The 20,752-nt window shown below is 41.1% G+C and overlaps 1 protein-coding gene across 1 annotated transcript in view; it reads right to left on the minus strand.

Annotated features, from left to right (window-relative positions):
- Window positions 1–812: 812 nt before the first annotated feature.
- Window positions 813–20,752, minus strand: part of agbl4 (ATP/GTP binding protein-like 4) — a 318,584-nt gene continuing 298,644 nt past the window's right edge. The window contains exons 7-10 of the mRNA XM_034706015.1: window positions 5,961–6,050; window positions 3,689–3,803; window positions 1,746–1,863; window positions 813–839 (exon numbers count right to left, since the gene is read on the minus strand). Of these exons, the coding sequence (XP_034561906.1) occupies window positions 813–839; window positions 1,746–1,863; window positions 3,689–3,803; window positions 5,961–6,050 (350 nt within the window). The remainder of the gene's footprint in view (window positions 840–1,745; window positions 1,864–3,688; window positions 3,804–5,960; window positions 6,051–20,752) is intronic.

The raw sequence follows: 20,752 nt of genomic DNA on the forward strand, positions 1-20,752 counted from the left end.
AATGCCATCATACCAATACCTAAAAACACATAATGACCTCCCAATTTAATATTTTCCCAGTCTCCTAGTTTTCAAACAAATGACCACACTGGGTCAGCAGCTTGAAAATGGGCTACATGTGAGCTTAGCTAAGTGTTATGCTGTGGCTGCTGCTGATCTCCTGCTAATGGAGTCCTCCAGCGGAGCCCTCCAACCCTTGTAGCCTCATTAGACTCCATGCCCGCTGTGTGAGATGAGCATGAATGGAGGGCAGGAGCGCAGGGCCTCCTGGCTGCAGAGTTGGCATTGAAACTGGCATGTGGGAGCCCCAGACATGAGTAGTGTGTCTGATGGGATTAACTGGCTGTGGCGAGAGAGGGAGAGACAGAAGAGGAGAGGTTGCCCAAGCCTCCAAATTAACTCTGCAAGACTGAAGGCAATCACCAGGGAGAAGGAGGGGCTACCGGAGGACAAGTGGTGGTGGGATAGTTATCAACTGAGGAGAGGAGGGAGACGCCTGACCAGCAAGAGTGGACTTTGGAAACATTTGGAAATTTACTGTGAAGATTTGATGATACATGAATGTGAAGACACATTCCATGTATGAGACCAAACAAATTCAAATGTGCAGGCACTGACTGCTGTAATCCAGGCTGTTAAATACTCGATTCTCATTGGTCAAAACCCCTACACAATTGTAATTAATTCTCAATTGGGAAATAATGGCAATTACTGGGCAGAGTCGTGAAAGCAGCATGAGGAGCTGCAGGGCCCCAACCATCTCTGATAGAGAAAAAAGGAATAAGATCCTGTCCTGCAATTCAGCAGTTGTGTCAACGGAAAAGTTCACGTAAGGAGAACTGAATGAGAGATAAAGAGATAGAGATCAAGACAAGCATCCTTCAAGCAAATCTCAAAATCTAGTTCGGGAAAAATCTCCACATCATGATTTTAAGATTCCGATGTATGTTTAAAAAAAATGCAACTAAAGAGAGACGAATACCTTTGCTGGCAGACTCTTGTTTGACTGTACAGTGCAGAATAGCAGTTTTGTGATGAGTGTAAGGTGCTGTATGTGTTTGTTTAGTCAGGGTGTATGTTTGTGTGTTTCTGTACATTCGTTTGTGTGTGTATGTATTTGTGTCTGTACGAGAATGACAGGCATGAGTGGATCACCCTGCCATGACAGAGTCTATCGATCAGTGTGTCAGCGCCAGGGGAAAAGGTTAATCTGCCCGATGCCAGCCCTGCGCCTCACCCCATCTCTGGCCTGCCCTGCATCCCGCCCCGGCCCGCTCCCTCTCTTATCAGGATTAGAGGAGTGTACAAAAGGGCAGAGTATTCCCAGGACACTCACTGACCTTCAGTAATCCCACCGACCTGCCGCTCTGCTTATAATTAACATCGGGAACAAAGAGAAAAATCCCTCGCCTGCCTGTGTAGCATTCTTCTGACTGAAAGACTAAAACTGGAGAAGGGAAAAGTTACAGTAAGAGACTGAAAGAGGAGAGACTTGCTTCAGTAGTGTGTTTTGAATGGCCAGGAGAGCCTAGCTGACATTCTGAAGGTGCTGACTGGCCTCTCAATGCTCCCCAGCGCACACACACAGACCCTGAACACAGATTGGAGGAACATGCTGAACCAAGCAGGGAGGCAGAAAACTCTACTTGGGACCAGTGGACATTACTGTGGAGAAGGAATGTTGAGCACAGTATGGAGGAAATGTGTGTATATATGTGGGTGTGTGTGTTTGTGAGTGCTTGCACACTCACTGGGTCTTGGTTCATCTGCACTATGAGTTGTTTGACAGCGTGCAGTGTGGGGTGTGCCCATGGAGAGGGATCCTGCCAGTGGCGATTCAGGTCGAAGCCCATCAGAGAACACCTGTATGCATACACACATGCACACGCACACAAACACACACACGGGGAAAAAAAACACTACTAAAATTCTCTCTCATTTTGCCTTCCTAGAAAATATGACAAATAATTAGAGCACCTTGTAAAGTTTGTTAATTAAAGACTCAAAATCGAAACTTAAAACTCCTGCAAGGCATTTAAGGCTAGTTAATGAGACCTTAAAGCATAAATATTGACAATTTTTATAGACTTATTTTTAAACTTTGTCACTGAGGTGGTGGTGTGAGTGTTGCAGAAAGTGAATAAAAACACAGCTTTACACATTTTCTATGGCAAAATCTCTCTGAGATTGATACAGTTGAGTGTTAAAAAGAAGCAGGTTGAGATTTTTTGTCAAGAAATGCTTTGTACAGGACAAAAGCAGATGAATAAAGGTGTCACTTTGTCCACAGGGGCACCAAAATCAACACAACCACCAGACCCTCACCCTAAAACTATAACTCCGTGTACACTCCGTGAATATAGATTTATTTTGGACATGTATGCTTTGAATTTTGCCAAAAATCAGCTCTACACGTGTTTAAAGATGAAAGAAGTGCATTCAACGTATTTAGTCGACCTCAAAAGCAAAAAAAAGACAGTAAATATAAGCCATTTTGTTTGTTGAAAAAAGTACTCTACAGGGTATTTTCAAATAAACATACTGGATATACAGATAGACAGATATAGTAAAATACATGAATAGATGAACAGATAGATAAACAAATAGATACAGTAGAACAATAAATAAATAGAAATAAAAATAGATAGAGAGATGACATATGAAAAAGATAAGAGGTGGAGTATTTATCATACAAATCATTAACAACACCTGGAGCTCATGGTTAAGGTACAGGGCTGACTGATACTGTAAGGGCACCCGGCCATGAACAGAATACTCATCCCAAGTTAACTGACATTGATTTTTTGCTCTGCATGTATCCATTTCACTCTGCTGGGCACTGGGTCCTGCCTGTGTGATACCTAGGTGCCTGTGTGTGTGTGTGTGTGTGTGTGTGTGTGTGTGTGTGTGTGTGTGTGTGTGTGTGTGTGTGTGTGTGTGTGTGTGTGTGTGTGTGTGTGTGTGTGTGTGTTTGTGTGTGTGTGTGTGTGTGTGTGTGTGTGTGTGTGAGAGAGAGAGAGAGAGAGAGAGACAGAGAGAGAGAGAGAGAGAGAGAGAGAGAGAGAGTTGGAAAGTGCGTGCATGAGTATAAATGAAATATGCATGCAATTGTTGAGCTGAGGACTATCTCTGGTCACCTTCAGTCAATATCCTGCAAAGAACCACTCAGTGTGAAAGACTGCTAATGAAAATAGCTTTTAAGTAGTCAACAATATTATAGAGATTGTCACTGTAGGGAACAAATGAGACAACTCTGCTGATAGTTTTTTGAGGTAGCTACAAAGAGCCGTCACTAGATGGCACTCACAAACACTCTGTGAGCACGCTGCTGATGCCTATCTCAGTGTGCATTAGTATTCCTGAGGCTGAGCCTATTAAGTAAAAGGCAATTATGAAGAAGGGAAAGAGAAAAGAGGAGAGGAGGATGCCCACAGAGCTGCAGCAATAGTGCTAAAGACAGAGCGGAGGAGAGGCTGGACACAGATTGGCAGAGAGAACAGCCCTACAGCCAAATACTATCTTCCAACAAATGCACTGCTGTGAGCTTTATGAATTCATTAAGCTCCCTAAAGGTGGAGTTAAGAGGATATAATCCCACGTAGCAGGATGTAAAACCATGTAATGTGTGAATTCTTTGTAATGAAGTGATGCATTCAAATGAAGAATTAAAAGATGTGTGTTTGTGCACCTGTAGTTGCCCAGGTAGACTCCATCAGGATTCAGCATTGGGACAATCTTGAAGATCACATGATCTCTTAGGATCTGGGCCACAGGATGCTGGCTCACCAGGAAGTCTATAACACCTGTCAAACATACACAGACAGAGAAATTCATTCCAACGCGCACACACGGGCGTGCACACACACAGAGAAATAGACTTGAAAAGAAAAGCGAAGACTGGCTGGCAGTTAATTGAGTTTTGAGAAACAAAAGGAGAGGGAAGGACAGCGAGGGGCATCGTCAGAATCTAGGGAGGAATAGGAGACGTCAAGCCTAAATCGATACAAATGGAATGGAGCTGACGGCGCTGGAAAAACAGACAGCACACAGTGGGCTGGGAGCCAACTCATCTGATTCATGATGATGCGCACACACACTGAAACACACATATTCAAATAGACTGATACTGCAGCTAGATTAGATAGACAAATAAATAGATAGTTGGACAAAAAGTAAGTAAAAACTCAGTAACTACATCTCATCTCTGCATCAGTGCCTTCCTCACTAAGGGTGTCTCTACACCTCAACGTTAATACACTTTGCTTTGTCTGTTTCACTGAGTTAAATCAAAGTGAACTAGATCCAACAATGAAGGTAAAACCATGGCCTCCTTTCATACATCACCCCAGCCCTCTCCACCTCAGACCTCCTACCTGTAAACAAGAAAGTAAGCCCCAGAAGGAGCGAACCTGCCCACTCACCTCAGTGTGAACAGGAGCACAGTCATTAAATCTTTCTAAAACTGTCTTTTAGCTCGTTGTACTGCACATGGAGACAATTTCCCAAAGGTTCCCAGTTTTTCAAGCTGTGTTATTAGTTTTGAGTCAGCAGAGCTCAGGAGCAAGACAGTGCAACCTGGTGATATCCTCAGATTGTATTTCCAGACTTATTGTATAGATATACTGGTTTTTGTTTCTATTTCTGTAATATTAGGGCTTCCCATGATCAGATGCAGAGCTTTTAAGAGTCTAAAATGTATTAACAAGATACATTTAAAGTGTTCTTCAATGTGCTTTGATAAGCATGTTTCATACTTTTCAAATTTAAAGGGGCATTCATGAAGTTTGGTTTTATACCTGAATCAAGGGCAGTACTTGGCTCAAACAGCTGTTGTGTTACTTGTGAGGAGCTTTTTAAGTCTTAAAAATGAGGGCTGTGGGGTGCTAGTGGCCTAGCGGTCTAAGTGCCCCACATGCAGAGGCTACAGTCCTTGTTGCAGGGGTCGCCGGTTCGATTCCCAGCCACGACCACTTCCTGCATGTCTTCCCCTGCTCCCTCCCCACATTTCATGTCTCTCTTCAGTTGTCCTATCGAATAAAGGGAAAAAGCCCCAAAATATAACTTAAAAAAAAATAATCAGGGCAGTCAGCATTACTCTGTTAATCACAACGTGATCAAGTTCAGACATTCATTTCTTTATTAAAGTGTATGCTGTTATGCTCCTTTTGGTACACTGTAGTAAGGCAGCCGCAGAGTCTTCCTACTTCCTTGGTGATGGAAAATAACACCACAGTATTTTTGAATTGCACATCTCACTTAAGAAAAACATCCAGACAGCTCAGTTGACAAGTCAAAAGTAATATGTACTTGTATCAAACAGAATTAATATATCCACAAACTACTTTGAGTTTTAGACACAAGCTAAGATTTGTGGTGCAGCTAATATAACTGCTTTTAACCACACCAAAGAAGCTGTCTCCTACCATTCAGACATGGTTTCAAACCACACTGGTGTAGCAGTGCAGCATTTTCTGAGTAAAACAAATCTAAAAGTCAAGATAATAAAATAAATTTCATTGAATGAATTTGATTTCCAAATCAAGTCATTGGAAATGATTGCTTTACACTGTTAATATGAGCTTAAAAACTGCAATAAATTCAGATGAAATTAATCATGTTCAGAAAGTTAATTGTTTGACAGCCATAATTAAAAATTAAACAGGTGACATAAAAGGAATAATATTTTGATTTTGACTCTCATATTTGGGTTATAAGGCCTGAAAGAGGAGGGTGTTTACCAGGCAGAGGGGATCTAACAACAGAATCTGTGAAGTTGCATGGTGGGAAATTTAGGACTCTGCATTTTTGTAGTTTGACCCATATTAGGGATTAATAATCATGTTGTCTTTGAGTCTGCTTCATGTTAGATGGTGAAAGTCACATACAATGTACTCAAACAGGTATTGGTGAGTAATATCAAAAACAAAAAAATAGGGCATGTGTGAACTTTCAAACTTTACCTTGACATATAAAGGAAGCAGGGGACTCTCCAGGGTGAACTCGAGATGTAAGAAAGACCAGCTTCTTTTCCTTCTCTGGACCTGAGTGATCTGTAAAGAAAAACAAGAAGGGAGAGTTGGGTTTTGTTAATACAAAAAGTTCAAGCAGACCTTTACGTAGCCTTAAAAAAACTTGTCATCATAGAGGGACAAAACTACCATTTTCTTGAGATGGTATTCAAGCCAGATACTCATGTTTCCTATTTCAGTACTATGTTAGAGAGCTAGTTTAAAACACATGCTGCCCTAGCTGTCCAGTTTTAGCCAGACACACATGAATCAAACATCAAACCAACACACACACAGAATATTCAACAGGAAGGTGAATTATACATCTACAGAGGTCAGGATCAGCCAGCAACAGGTGAAACATGATAGAAGCCCTCTTTTATTGAAGTCTTCAGGTCTGGGTGAAGACTTCTCTCTGGCTAGACACTTCTCTCATCCTCTGCTCTTACCTCTTAATGAGATGATCTTTAGAGTTAAAATTGATTTGATAACTGATTAGAAATCAAGGTGGATTGCAGAGATGGTCTTTGGTGTGTTGGAAGACAGGATAGAGTCTTCCAAAAGTCAAATTTATCTCAACTTGTGAGAGGTTATGTTAAGGATATGTAGATATTTAAGGGGCAAATTTATTCTGGTGTCCTTTAATCGTGTACAATAGACTGGTCAAGAAACAACAGCAGTCTCCCAGCCTGGGTGTAAACCACAGAGGTCAAGGTTTTGCTGTTTTCTTGCCCGTTGGTTCTCTAATCTGCTGCTGCTAATGGATGAAAGTGATTGTGTGCCTCATCACTATACACAAACTTAATATCTTATTGATTCTTCCACCCGCTTCTGCTGAGCAGAGAAAATGCTAATTAGCAACAGGCTATGCACCTTTCCTTCTCTTTAATTCTAATTTAGCCTCAGAGAGCTGTGTGGTGTGTGTGTGTGTGTGTGTGTGTGTGTGTGTGTGTGTGTGTGTGTGTGTGTGTGTGTGTGTGTGTGTGTGTGTGTGTGTGTGTGTGTGTGTGTGTGTGTGTGTTTAGGTGTCGTAAACAGAGAGAAAAAAGTGTTGTTCCATTTAAGTACTCTCCCTCTGATTTTATTTCGCTTTTCTCTCCCTCTGCCCTTCACAGAGACAAATGGCTTTGCCATTCAGGAGTCTCCGTGGAGCGGGGCGGCCCGTTTGTTGTAAATGTGAGTGCTTGCGGTTTGGCCAGCCGCTGGGTGCTCGATGGCTGTGAAATTCCATCACTAGAAATTCTACTTTGGCCTCGACCCCAGGCCACCACACAGGCTCTTGATACAAGAACACAGACACACAGGCACACACAAACACACACAGTGGAGCACAACGCTGCAATCAGGATAGAAAAAAAGACACACGGCTTTTCTCCCTACACTAAAACCAAGAACCCAGAAAGTTGTGAGCCAAACCAGAGGCAGCTGCCAAGGTCCCGACTGTCGGGGAATTCAACCGTGCTAGCCATGCTACATTTAGTCTCAGTGCTAGTGTGCCCTTGCTGCTTCATCAAAACAATCTCTTACAGCAGACTCCTGGAGCTTACAACGGATCCACTGTTTATCCCGCATTGTTCTGTGAGTGTGTGTGTGAGTGTGTGACTATGTCTCCTCAGGGCTCTCGCAAACGCTCCCCAAGTAGTTGTTGTGTTTATGTGTCTGTATCTCTGCGTTCCTCTGTATCAGGCTGTGCCCATCCAAGCGGTGTAGCACAAAATTAAGTCCCACTATTCCATAGGCACCCAGACACCCAGAGGGGACTCGGCACAGCACAGCAGCAATGCTATATGAAGAGGGAAATCTAACTTTTGGCCCAGGTGTGGGAGACATTTGACATGAAGGTTAGGGTCAAGTCGTGATGGGGTCTCAAAGCAGAGCAATGCAGTGGCATCTCCTGACCTCAAGGTGTCAGTAGAGATCAGCAGGCGGGGGCCGGGCTGTTGATGTGGAGAGGGAACGAATGACAGGCAAAAAGAAAGAGAAGACAAGGGATTAGACTGAAAGGTAGCTTTCTGAGACAACACAAATGATCTAACCCGCTTTTCTCTTTTTCTGTCTGTAGACAGATTTCTGAGACATTGTCAGGGGAGATAAGAACAGCACAACAGTGTTTTAACAATGAATGCCTTCCCTGCCAAGTTAACATTACTGTCATCACATGGATGAACAGACTATCAACAGTTTTTAATCCATTGATCATTTTTTTTTTCAAGATGAGCCACAACCCAAATAAGCTTTATGGTGATAGAGTTTATTATATATGGGTACTATAGGGCTGGGTCTAATATTTATTTGAATATTTATGTATCTCTTAATGACATTTTGGAATGATGGGGTTATTATTATTTAGAGTAGAAATTGACTAAAATAATAAATGAAGACCAGCTTAGTTTCCAAGAGCCTGGATATGAGCCATATAAATGCTCTTTTATTAAAAAACAAAACAGTCCAAAATCCAAAGGTTCTTAACTGACATAAAGCAAAAGTAGCAAAAACTACTTTGGAAAAGCCCGACAAAGCAAGTGTTTAACACTTGCTAAATGTATTAAACGATTAATTAATAGTTGCTGTATAATTTTTCCTTCATATGTCTGGAAAACAAACAAACAAGCACAATGATGTTCATTCATTATAGCGGTGAGAAAAGTGAGTTGCTGGTGTAGAAACAACACCTACTGCTGAGAGGCCATGTCTCCCAGTAATGAACCTCTTTAACTTTATGTCATCACGTTCCTCTGACTACATGACTCAAAAGTATAATAATCAGGAAAATAAGGAGGTAGAGAGGGCCATAGTAATAGGGTGGAGGCTGTGCGGAGGAGGGGTGTGTGACAATGAGTGAGTGAAAGCAGCAGAGGCAGAAATTTATGCCCACACTTCCAAATCAAAACGCTCCCTCAGCATATTTCTCACCTGCCAAAGTCACGCGCCGTACTCACTGTACGCCACATTACCACTCATTCTCTCTCGCAGCTCACCGAGAGGAAAGGGGGAAAAAAATTAAAGGATGTCAAACTACGATCAGCTCTGATAAATATGTAAATCACTGGAGGGAAGAAAAGTGCCTGTGAAAAACAACATAAATCTAATGGAAAGTGAAGGTCAGGCTTGATTGTGCTGGTCAGCTCTTTCTCAGGCAGCAGCAGTCCTGGGGAACTTTGGGTTCAATCTCATAAGTTGTGACATGATGTAATTAAGTGGGATCGTCTTCATCAGTCTTCTTCAGCAGGAACAAAGAAAGGCCTGTCAAGACCTTTTGGAAGCTTCATGGCATATATTTAAATACACTTACCCACTTAAAAAGTTAATTTGATTCAACAAAAGGCAACGTTTTTTTTTATTTTTTTAAATATGATCACCGTCTGCACTTTAATGCATGGTAAGATTATGAACAATATAAAGATAGCTTCAGACAGGATGTCTAGGTTTTAAAAAGATTAAATATACCAGAATTTTTTGGGCACACTCAGGGGGAAAAGAAAAAAATGTCCCCCAGTAGAAGCCAAAACCATGCTCCTTACTGCACAGTGCCACAATAAAATAACATTACACTGACCACACAAAACCACACAAGTCTCCAGCCAAGGCCTCTCTGTAGCCCCCCTCCCATTCTCTTTGCTCTGTGGGTTTTACACTGTAATAAATTAGCCTCACTTTGGTGTGATGGCCAACAAGACATGCTCTGCGCCCTGCTTGGTGCGTCATATCGAGGATGGGCGCGAGCTGTAAATTGTCACTGGCGTTGAATTTATACAGAGCCTTGGGAACGAGATGCAGCAGCGTGTACTGCCCAGCTGAGTGAGCCCCAACAAGCATCAGAAGCTCTGCACCTCTCTCCACACACACACACACACACACACACACACACACACACACACACACACACACACACACACACACACACACACACACACACACACACACACACACACACACGCTCTGACCACCCTCTGCCACCTCAAGGACAAACAGAGAGAGGAAGAAAAAACGAAGAGAGACAGAGAGAGACGGGGATATGCGCTGATGTGAAGAGGGCTCTAAAGTGATAAGAGTTTTATGATGCGGTTTTCTTCCCCAGGATTTGACCAAGCCCCCGGACTTAAATTTTTGAGCGTGTGCATGCGTGTATGTTTGTGTTGGTAGGTGGAGTAGAGCCCGTGGGGTGTCTCAGATTTATTCAGCTCATCTCATAGTAGGGAGGGCGGGGGCATTGCCAAGGCCTCGTCACGCATTCATAAAGCATCCCCCTGTCACTTCACACAGCACACATTACAGGTTACTCCTAGAGAGAGGAGGGAAGGGAAGAGAGAGATATGCTGTAAGAAAGGAAAATGTAATCCCTGACAAAACTTAATTGTTACCAAATGGGGACACAGTGTTTCTTGGAACTGATGAACAAAAGAAGCTCAGAATAGTTACACAGACAGCAACATGGACAGAAACTCAGAGTGATTGGACAACAAAGGGGACAGATAAACAGTTGGACAGAGGTGAAGATAGAACAGAGAGGTGCAGGTCAGGAAAACTTTATAATTTTAACTTCATCATAGCTGTTTTAGGGAAAGTTGGAGAAATAAAAAAGAGTCAAACTTAAAATGATAACATAACTCTGCTATCAAGGAAACTAACTCTTCACACACTGGAAAACTCCTCATCCACCTTGCTGGACTTATTGGCCGAGGGTTGTGATGCAGCATCTCAAACTTGAAATTAAGATTTACTACATCTGCTCTGATAAACTTGGAAAACATGGAAACCCTTCATATACTACATTTAAAGGTACTGTTGGTAGTCACGGAAAACTAGCATGAATGTGAATGTAGCATTTCCTCAGGACTCCGTTTATTTTAACCAGTATAACAAAAAGTGTATCTAAATCTGACTACCAACCCCAGCTTTAAGTCAAGCTTAAAACCCCACTCAAACAAATTCAACTGTACAAGTGATGAACCAGATTTAACTTTAAAGGTACAGTGGGTAGAAATATGAATATTTAGTGATAACTAGATTCTAGGATCAGACGCTCCCTTGCTCACCCCTTATAGTGGTGAAGCTCCAGAAGTGACGATGGCCTTCAAGGACAAGAAGCTGCTGTGAAACATGATAAGTATAATCCTCCATTTATCAATTTACTAATACAAATTACTATGTGCACAACAACAGTCTTCTTACTAAATACAAAAAAACCACATGTGGCTAGTACGTCTGTTCTGTGCTACAGTAGAAACATGGTGTTGCAAGATGGCAGCCTCTATGGAAGGAGACTCGCTCATTCTAACTTAATATATTTGCAACCATCTATCGAGGTGATAATACACTCATTTCAACAAACCTTTTAACATTATATTCCATTTCTACCAAGTCTGTTCTGCTTCTTAATACTAAACACTGCACCTTGAATTTAACACCATCTTTAGAACTCATCATTCAGTCCTGTCTAATTATTTCTTGCAACTGCCTTTTGGCAGTGTCTTTTTTCCTGTTGTTGGACTGATGTACAACTATACTAAATCTACAACCAGACAGCGTGGGCTCCAATGATTTTACTTTTACACTAAAGAAGTATGAACATGATGATGTTACTGGTGTTTTAAAGCCCAAACTTGAATTTAACAGAAAAAAGGGGGGCCCAACATTTAACAAATTAAGGCAATGAGAAAAAATATATATACTCAGGTATTGTAGCAGAGGATTGTTAAACAGAGGCACACTATGACACCACTCTGAGGTATCTGTTTGGTAAACCCTCCTCCACCTCTGGAGGATCCCTTCATACCTCCGTCCTGTCATTTACTTTTCTCGATCCTCCCATTGCCCTTTTCGGACCCGCCTCTCTCTTTGTCTCTGTGTCCATCATAGCCATCTAACATGTGTGTGTAGATGGAGAGAGCAAATCAAGATGTGAGGACCAAACGTGTATCTGAGTGTGTGTGTGTGTGTGTGTGTGTGTGTGTATGTGTGTGTGTGTGTGTGTGTGGGTGTGTGTGTGTGTGTGTGTGTGTGTGTGTGTGTGTGTGTGTGTGTGTGTGTGTGTGTGTGTGTGTGTGACAGACTGAGAGACAGAGCTGGCCTAGGGAGGGGATTACAATGGCCGAGTCGAGACACTCCGATTGGCATCATGTCCAGACAGAAAGGGGAGGAACAGGGAGAAGGAGAGAGACAAAAACTTGGAGAGTCATAAAAGGAAAGAAGGATAGAAAGAGAAACAAAGAGAAAGAGAGAGAGATTGGGGTGAAAAAGAGACAGAGAGAACGGCAAGAGCAGAGGAAACCCTTGAGATGACAGCATGTAAATACGCCAACGGCGGGCTTCTAAAGTGGAGATGAAGAGGCGGCAGGATGAAAAGCTCCGAGCGCTGTGTGATTACGGATCAATTTGCTGCAATCAAGCCCCCTTATGGCTGGTCCCTGTGAAATGGAGAGATTTCTGCTCCTCAAGGGCGACCGTGATGACAGTGGAGGTCACAGATGATGGGAGTGACAGAGGGACACAGGGAGACACACAGACATAGGGATGAAGGGAGAGACAATCTGTCCCAAACATCAGCATTCAGGCCAGAGTCAAATTATGTTAATGTGGAGAGGGGAGGTTGGGTTCAGACAGAGGGTCTTTGGTGGTCATTGACCAAAGAGCAGAGTGCTGCCACTTAACGCTCGGGTCTGGTTAGGGTCACAAACGAGTGGAGACACCAGGACAATAACGAGCCCAATGATAACTGTGCCATTGTGTGACACAGTTCTGATTTGAAGCACCAGATTTTTGATACATGGAAATAAACACAGTAAAACTATTAATTTAACTTCACTAATACTATTCTATGTCTGTTTCATTTTAAATGGGTGTGGTCCCAGGTGTGCATGCAAGATAGACGTCACAATGTACCTCCTACATTTTGCTGCAGCAAGGTGAAAAGTTCAACCACTGGACGTCAGCAAAAACAGGATTTTCAGGGGGTATAAATGAGTTCCTGTAGAACCTTGATGTAACACAGCAGGTTCGATAACCTAAGGCATGGAAAAATAATCAAACATTACATATTTCAGACAAGTTTAAACTTTTGCAGCCCTGGGAGATTTGTTGAATTGTTGATAAGGATAAGTTACTGAAGGTGAAACATATCAAAGCATGAATATTTGATAATCAGCGGGGATTTATGTTGCAATACAAACCAAAAGCTGAAAAAAACAAGGTTGAATGTACCATTATATCTTTTTTAGTGCCATTTTAGCCACTTGAGCTTTTTCAGTCGTAAATGAAACAAGAATGTAGATCAAGTATTATTGAACATTTTATTTATTTATTTTATTACTCAAAATTAGAGGTGCATGAATGAAGTACAAAAAAAAACCCAAAGAAAAGGTTTAAAGCTCATTTGAGGAACATTGTTTGGTGCCCCTTGTGTACAAAGTTAAACCATGTATCTCTGAGCTGATCTTGTCCTGTACATGTCTTTGGTAGTTTTCTCTGGCAAAACCTCTCCCCTGCTATCGAATGTGTCACTCACTGAGAACATTTGCTGTTTAAAACATTTAAAAAGGCTAATGCTTCTGTCTGCTGTCAATCCCATGGTCTGACACCTACCCCCCTGCAGTTGTTACAGGCATTAAAAATTACAACATGGAGATAGTCAATCTTTATGCTGATGGTTTTGTTTGCTTTAGTAGATCATAAAGAGGCTTCACTGCTAATTAAAGTCTGTTTCATATCCAGCCATAAACTCCTCACAGGAGCTTTAAGGGATTAAAATCATTACAATGAAAAATAAAGAAACTGTTGAAATATATAGCTCTATTAAAATGAAAGGCCAATATATGAATATTATGAAGGCAGTTTTGTAAAAAGGATGGAGCAATAGAGCCATCAAGTATACAAAAGCTAAGAAGAGTTGATATTTAGTGAATAGAAAGTGCTTGCACTGCCTCTAGTGGTCTGAATTTTTCTCCATTTCTATATAATTCATTAGACTCTAAAGGCGCAGAGGTAAACAAGTGGAGGTTTGTGTCAGTTTTAAAGAGAAGTGTCTTACTGAAACTGTAACACATTTCACATTCCCAAGAGGGTCCTGAGAACTAAGATCCTGTGAAATAGCCACTATAGAAAAAGGAATCAATGGCCTGATATTTGTTTGGCACAAACTAGAATTTAGTTACTTTGGCTTCATGACCCTGTGCTCTCCAAAGGTTTATGAAAGAAATATATTTAGTGTATGTTATTTTGATGTGGAAAAACATTGTTTTGTCTAGTTTATCTAGAAGCTACATCTCTGTTCTTGAAACAGACAGACTTTTTTTTTAAATACTTGTTAACAGTACAAATACTACTCTCAATACTGAGGTCCGAAATCACAGGTCAGACAATGGTTGAAAAATTCATCCTTATGATCACTTTTCATTGTGTTAACTATTCTTTGTCTGTAGTCTTCAGAGCCACAACAACAACTTCAAGTTTTTTTTTAAGGCCTCTCAGATGCTGCCAGTATCTCTCACAGTCACACATTGTTTTATGAAGCCTTGTGAGTGTTGAGGAGGAGTGTGATAGACTGTTGGCATAGAGGGCGAGACAGAGATTCTCTGTGAGAGAGACAAAAAGGAAAGCTCTGTCAAGTATCAAAAGCAATTCGCCCTTTTAGCGATATGATACGGATGTCTGGCGCAAAGTCAGAGGCGGGGGCTGCTTAGGGTTTCAAGGCATTGGTCACAGGCCTTTTTCTAAAAGCCCGACTTCTCCTCTCTCGCCTTCAGAAAATGATGACAGCAGAAGAGGAACATAAAAAGGACGGATGGCTGGTGTGTGCGCGGCGTGATACAGAATCAGAGGCAGCCAGTAATAGCCTTTTTTGAAGAATGCGCCACTGAACTTTAAGGGCCGTCTTGCTTGAAAGGACAAGTTACAAATAGGAAGAAAGGAGAGAGAGAAATGATTTCCAAGGGATATACCCCCTACTGCGCTACCCTATCGTTACACCACAGTGGAGGAGTGTGTTTGTGCACGTGTGTGTACTGTACATGAGTGTTTGTTTAGGGGATGCAAGATACTACAGGAAAAAAACGTCTGAAGCTGCAGTGGAGAGGACGAGTTTTGTTCTTAAATGTCATTCAGACAACAGCTGCTTTTAGGGTGAAGCTGTAACTAAAACCCATCTGACAGGCTGAGCAGTCAGACAGTCAGACGTACAGACAGAGATGATGTGTAGTTCTTTATTACTCTGTCTCTCCCTACCTATCAATAATTTCTGAGCCACAACAATACAGCCTGGCTGAGGCAAACAACCATAGTGCATCCCAGCTTTAATAACTACAGTCACACCTCCAAGCTATTTCTCTCACTCAATTTTTCTGCCTTTCTAGTCTGTTCGATTCTACACGATTTCTTGTCTCTTGTCTAGATTTTTTTCCTTCCCTCATCTCTATAGGAACTCAAACTTACTGTGGATCACCTTCAGCCTGCACGAAATGTGCGTGTATCTGTGCATGAAGGACTTGTATCTACTTTGTATGAGTGTGAGTGTGTGTGCGCGCACATTTCAGGCCTCAGCTTGTTGCGGCTACAGCGACAATGTCGTTCAGCAGTTTAGTAACAGGCCATTACCTTGTTAATACCAGTCTAATGGGCGGTGTGCTATTTTAAAGCCACAGTCATGTTCATGCCATTAACAAACACTTAGCGCTCCGATCAAATCAACAGGCCAAAGGGACAACATTGAAAACAATAACAAAATAACAACAAAGACACTGTGATAATATGCCCTGTCTTTTTCATTAACAGCACTTACACCAAGAGGCCACAACATTAAGGTTAAGTCCCCTTTCTAGATTACTAAAGAGCCTGATTCCTGGTGTGAATGGAGAGCTAAACTTAAGGCCCAAGCAAAGATAGTTCATTCAAGAATATTCTGTTGTGGGGCGCTGGTGGCCTAGCGGTCTAAGCGCCCCACGTACAGAGGCTACAGTCCTCGTCGCAGGGGTCGCTGGTTCGATTCCCGGCCGGTTGACCATTTCCTGCATGTCTTCCCCCCTCTCTACTCCCCACATTTCCTGTCTCCCCTTCAGCTGTCCTAAATAATAAAAGGCAAAAAGCCCCAAAAATATATATAAAAAAAAAAAAAAAAGAAAAGAATATTCTGTTGTTTTTCAAGTTTAACTTCTTTGCAAAGGGGAGAAAAGCAATATCTGCAGAGAAAAAGTCATACACCTACATACAGCTGATGGATTCTCTCAAAGAAAAAAGTAATCACTGTGTCTGCTGCTTTTAATAATGGCAGTGAAAAAGCCATGAGATGAGCAGCTGGTGAGGCAAATATTCAGTACGTTCCCATTAGAATGGTTGTGTTAGAACAGGTACTTCTACTAATATCACATAAACATTTCAGAAGGAGGGTAAAATCCTGTGTTCTACAGTGATTTCCTTGATACTTCCAGGTCCATTTTCAAAATCACAGACATTGAAAGTTTTGCTGCAGTTGGGGCGTTCTCGTTATCGTGGTGTAAGGAGGTCAAAAAACTCATCTTGGCATTACAATAAAATCATACATGTTAAATATTAACACAGGTCTTCGGTCTGTTACTGTGATGTTCTGCAGTTCTCTTGGACTGTGGGAAACTAAGAGAATGTGGTGGAGTTGTGGAGAGAGGGAGAATGTCTAGTTGCTGTGTCCTTTGCTGAGTGAAGCTGCTCTCGCAATCCTTTGTGCTATTATTAGCTAGCTAGCAAGCTGCTAGCTTACTACTGTAACGAATGAATAATGCGTATTCTGTGAATAAAAAATGTGACTCTCTGACACATTGTCTTTGAAGTGAGAGGTGTCAGACGTTTGTCCTAGGGGTCTTTTAAAACGTTTTTCAAAGGATTCTGGTGTATGGGGCGCCGTTGACCTAGCGTCTAAGTGTGCCCCATGTACAGAGGCTACAGTCCTCGTTGCAGAGGTTGCAGGTTTGGATCCCGACCCCTACCATTTGCTGCATGTCTTCCCCCACTCTCTACTTCCCACATTTCCTGTCTATCTCCAGCTTTCCGATTCAATAAAGGCGAAAATGCCAAAAAATTATAACTTTTAAAAAAGGATTCTGGTGTATGCTTCTGTTTCTTAGATTTATCTCATTGCAAAGTAGTTTAATATTTCTGAAATATAATTTTATTGCATTCTACAGTAACTATTTCTTCAAATCAACTAATCTATAAATAAATAAATAAATGAATACACTTAACGCAGCGTCTCAGCTGTTCCCTGGCACCTCTACAGAGGAAAAAGGACTTCAGTACATCACTTGGAAAGTTACTGCATGGAGCCTCTCATCTGAAATCTTTAACTCCTGTTGTAGTATGGATTTAAAAAACAAGATAAAACATGTTAGTTTGTAAACTTTAGAGGGTCTGATATTTGTATTGAACTATGGACAGAGCCAGGCTAGCTGTACCCCATTGTTTCAATTCCTTAAGTCTGGCTTATCACCCTCATTCTCAAGGGAGGTGATTAGCTCTGTTTTTTGACACATGGACAGAAAGGTGGTATTGAACTTGTCAGCCTTGGCAAGAAAAAGGAATAAAAGAATTCTCCAAAATGTTTAACTCCTTAGAAAAATCAAAAGAGGACCATTTTACATATAAACACACAGATAAAACGGAGAAAAAGTAAAGCTGTGTTGCTTCTGTTCGCTCCTTGTCGCAGTCTTTATCGTCTCCTCTACTGCAGGTTTCTGGTATTTTTATCCCTGACAGTTGTGTGTCCCATTTTAAGAGCTGCACTCTGTCCTCCTTAGCCCACTGGACAGCTCTGACATGAGGAAAAAAATGGTGTGTCAGGCAGACAGTGGTGCTGTTTTTAACAGAGTGCAGTCCAGGTGAACAGATACCCGCACTCCACACTCTACAAGCTTTGTTACCCGCTGCTATCCATGAATAGGACTAAATAGAGGTGGAGGAAGCTGTTGAGCCCACATTTGTGGCCAATTTAAGCTATTCGTATGTCATTTATTTAGTCCTCTAAAGGGTAAAATCTTCATTTTACATAAATGAGATTTGTAGATTTACAAGATCATATAACTATAACTACAAAGACGGTCAATATATTTCAATAGAAATCTAACATGATAATCACATTTTTCGCTTGAGTTGTTAAAGTAAATCTTTCAAACATGACAAACTCCAGCCTAAAGGTGTTTTTAATTCCATTTTACCATCTCAAAGAGAATCAACAGCGTTTCTCTGAAGTCTGAAAGGAAGCATCAGGCAAGAAGTCCTCTAACCGAGGCACAGTCCATTTCGGTGCTTCAATCGTTTACACAGACTTTGAACTCAGTCATGGTTATGTTCAGCTCCTTAATGATTTCCAAAGCTTCCAAAGTAGAATATCAGCTTGTCAAATAGGCATTTCTTCATTCCAGCTTTCAGTCAGACAGTCGTACACTGTTTTCAAAGCAGCCTGCATAGGAATGTGGGAAAGGTTTGAGATCTGAATTTGACTCTAGTCATTTTTCACATGGTGACAGCGGTCAAAAAACCCCTAACAATTACCTTCAACTGACTTAGAATTTTTCAACTTTTGACAAAGTGCAACTACTTTTGTCACATTACATTTGTCTCTTTTTCTATGTTGGGTGCTGCATCTTACCCTCCATCATTAATGTAGTTGTCAAAGTAAATAACTTGCTTATTTAAAGAAAATTTTAAAGGTGCAATAGAAGTCACTATGCTCAAATAGAAAGGCAGAAGTATTTAAGATAATAACGGAGGCTTTGTATGATTAAGTGTTGGGATATCAGCAAACCGTCCCTAAATCTTCTTTAGACCTTGTATCAGGTCTAGGCAATCATAAACACTTAGTACACAGAAATGTTCCAGTACAACCCAGATTTTGTCATATTTGAATATTCTTAAAAGCTCCTTCAAGGAGTTTTAGCTGATAATAATCAGACTAAAAATAACACTGATGCCTCGACATGAGTGTGATCTTGATCATTTAAATATTAACTTTTATTAAAACTTTGCATATGAAGCAGGTGCTCTCTGGTAAATAAACTTCAGAATAGCAACACATTTTCAAACAGGGATTGGTATTGTTAGGTTGTTATCAACACTGCTACAAACCAGCTTATAAGTACTGATACTTATCAATACTACTTTCAGTTATTTGGGGCAAAAAATAACAAGAAAGACAAGGCAAGAAAAGAAAAATTTAACCTTTTTAACATTTTTTATTGTAACTTTCTTGGCAACGAAATATGAAACTCTCTCCTGTAAGACTTTTCACAGTAGTGAATAGGAGTAAATCTTTTACAGTACACTTGGAGACAGCTCTGTGATAGTGTGGGATTTTTTCCTGTGTCATTTTTCGCTGAATGGGTTTAACTTGACTTTTGTTAACGTTATCCACTGCAGATGAAGCTGGGGCTGCTGTGTGACTGATGCTTTCAGTGGATTAGTCCAGAATATAAATTTGAGGTGCTGAAAACCAAAGCTTTTTAACAACAGAGTGAACTAGCACAGGCTTATTTATATGAACCATGTGGTTTGCCTACATTTCTACTTTGGCTAATCCCATTTGCAGCATTGCTATGAGAGCAGTCAGGACTTGGAGGCTTTACCGAGGACATACCAGTAGCTCTAGCAATGGTGTTAGCATTAGCTGCTTTGCTAAAGCAGTCAAACATGCTGCTCTGCTTCAGATTTATAGAATGTTGAACTTGTGTTTTATGTGGTTTAAACTGAATACCTTTTTACGTGAATTGCATAAAGATGCATCAGAGTTGAATTTAGTACAGCGAGCCCAAACTTTCAAACACTTTACTCTGACCCCCATATTGATATATTGGACTTTCCCCAGTATGAGACCAAAGCTATGCACCACTGTTGTCTTAGGAGGAGTCATCCTCACATCTATGTCTGATAACTAACATTGATTCTAGGGTCTGAAGACCGACAGAAACATTTTGGCCCCAGTGTCAACAGGCAGAGTTGAAACATGCTAGACTGCTTCCCGTGGATTGATGTGACATGATGTGTGAACAAAGCTGGGTAATAAGAAATTATGACAGAGAATCTTTCTATAGTTTTATATGTGCTGGCCATGTCATTGAACAGACAGTGCAGGGTACTAAGATTGATTCCAACTCAAGCGACAACCTACAGTCTACAAATATGTGTCCAATGCGGAAGTGTTAAAAACTGCAGTTCATTGAGGATCCGCTTGAGACTGGCTCCAGAAGTAGGGGAGAACGAGGTTGGTTGTCACACTTTTTACTGTTTTGATGGTTGCTTATCATCAAAACATCTTTCAATAGTCATTCGTACATTAAATTGAAGCTTAAGGTGTTGGCTTGAAATGTGTACCCCTCTCAATTTCCAACTCATTGTAACAAAGAGGCAATTAACTATCAAAGACACTCTGACACATTGTGACAACCAACCCCATCACAGGGATGGTTGTCACACACTATGGGGATGGTTGTCACAATGGTATTTTAATGGGAAAAATTTTAAAAAAGGCAAGAAGGCAAAACTAAATTTGAAAGTTTAATAACACTGACAAGTGATAGGCCTACATAACTTAATGTATTTTAACATAAAATGAGCAAGGGACGTGAAGAGGAAACAAAATAACATAAAGAACAAAACAAATAGGCCTAACAATAATGGCCTACTCAACTAGGCTACATGCAGTCACTGTCTGAGTTACAGTGATGGCAAATGTAGGGTCTGTGCACTCCAACTAATTTCACCATGCATGATTTTGCCAACATAGGGCTTGG

This window comes from Notolabrus celidotus, chromosome 2 (genome assembly GCF_009762535.1).
Source record: "Notolabrus celidotus isolate fNotCel1 chromosome 2, fNotCel1.pri, whole genome shotgun sequence".
NCBI classification, from domain to species: domain Eukaryota; kingdom Metazoa; phylum Chordata; class Actinopteri; order Labriformes; family Labridae; genus Notolabrus; species Notolabrus celidotus.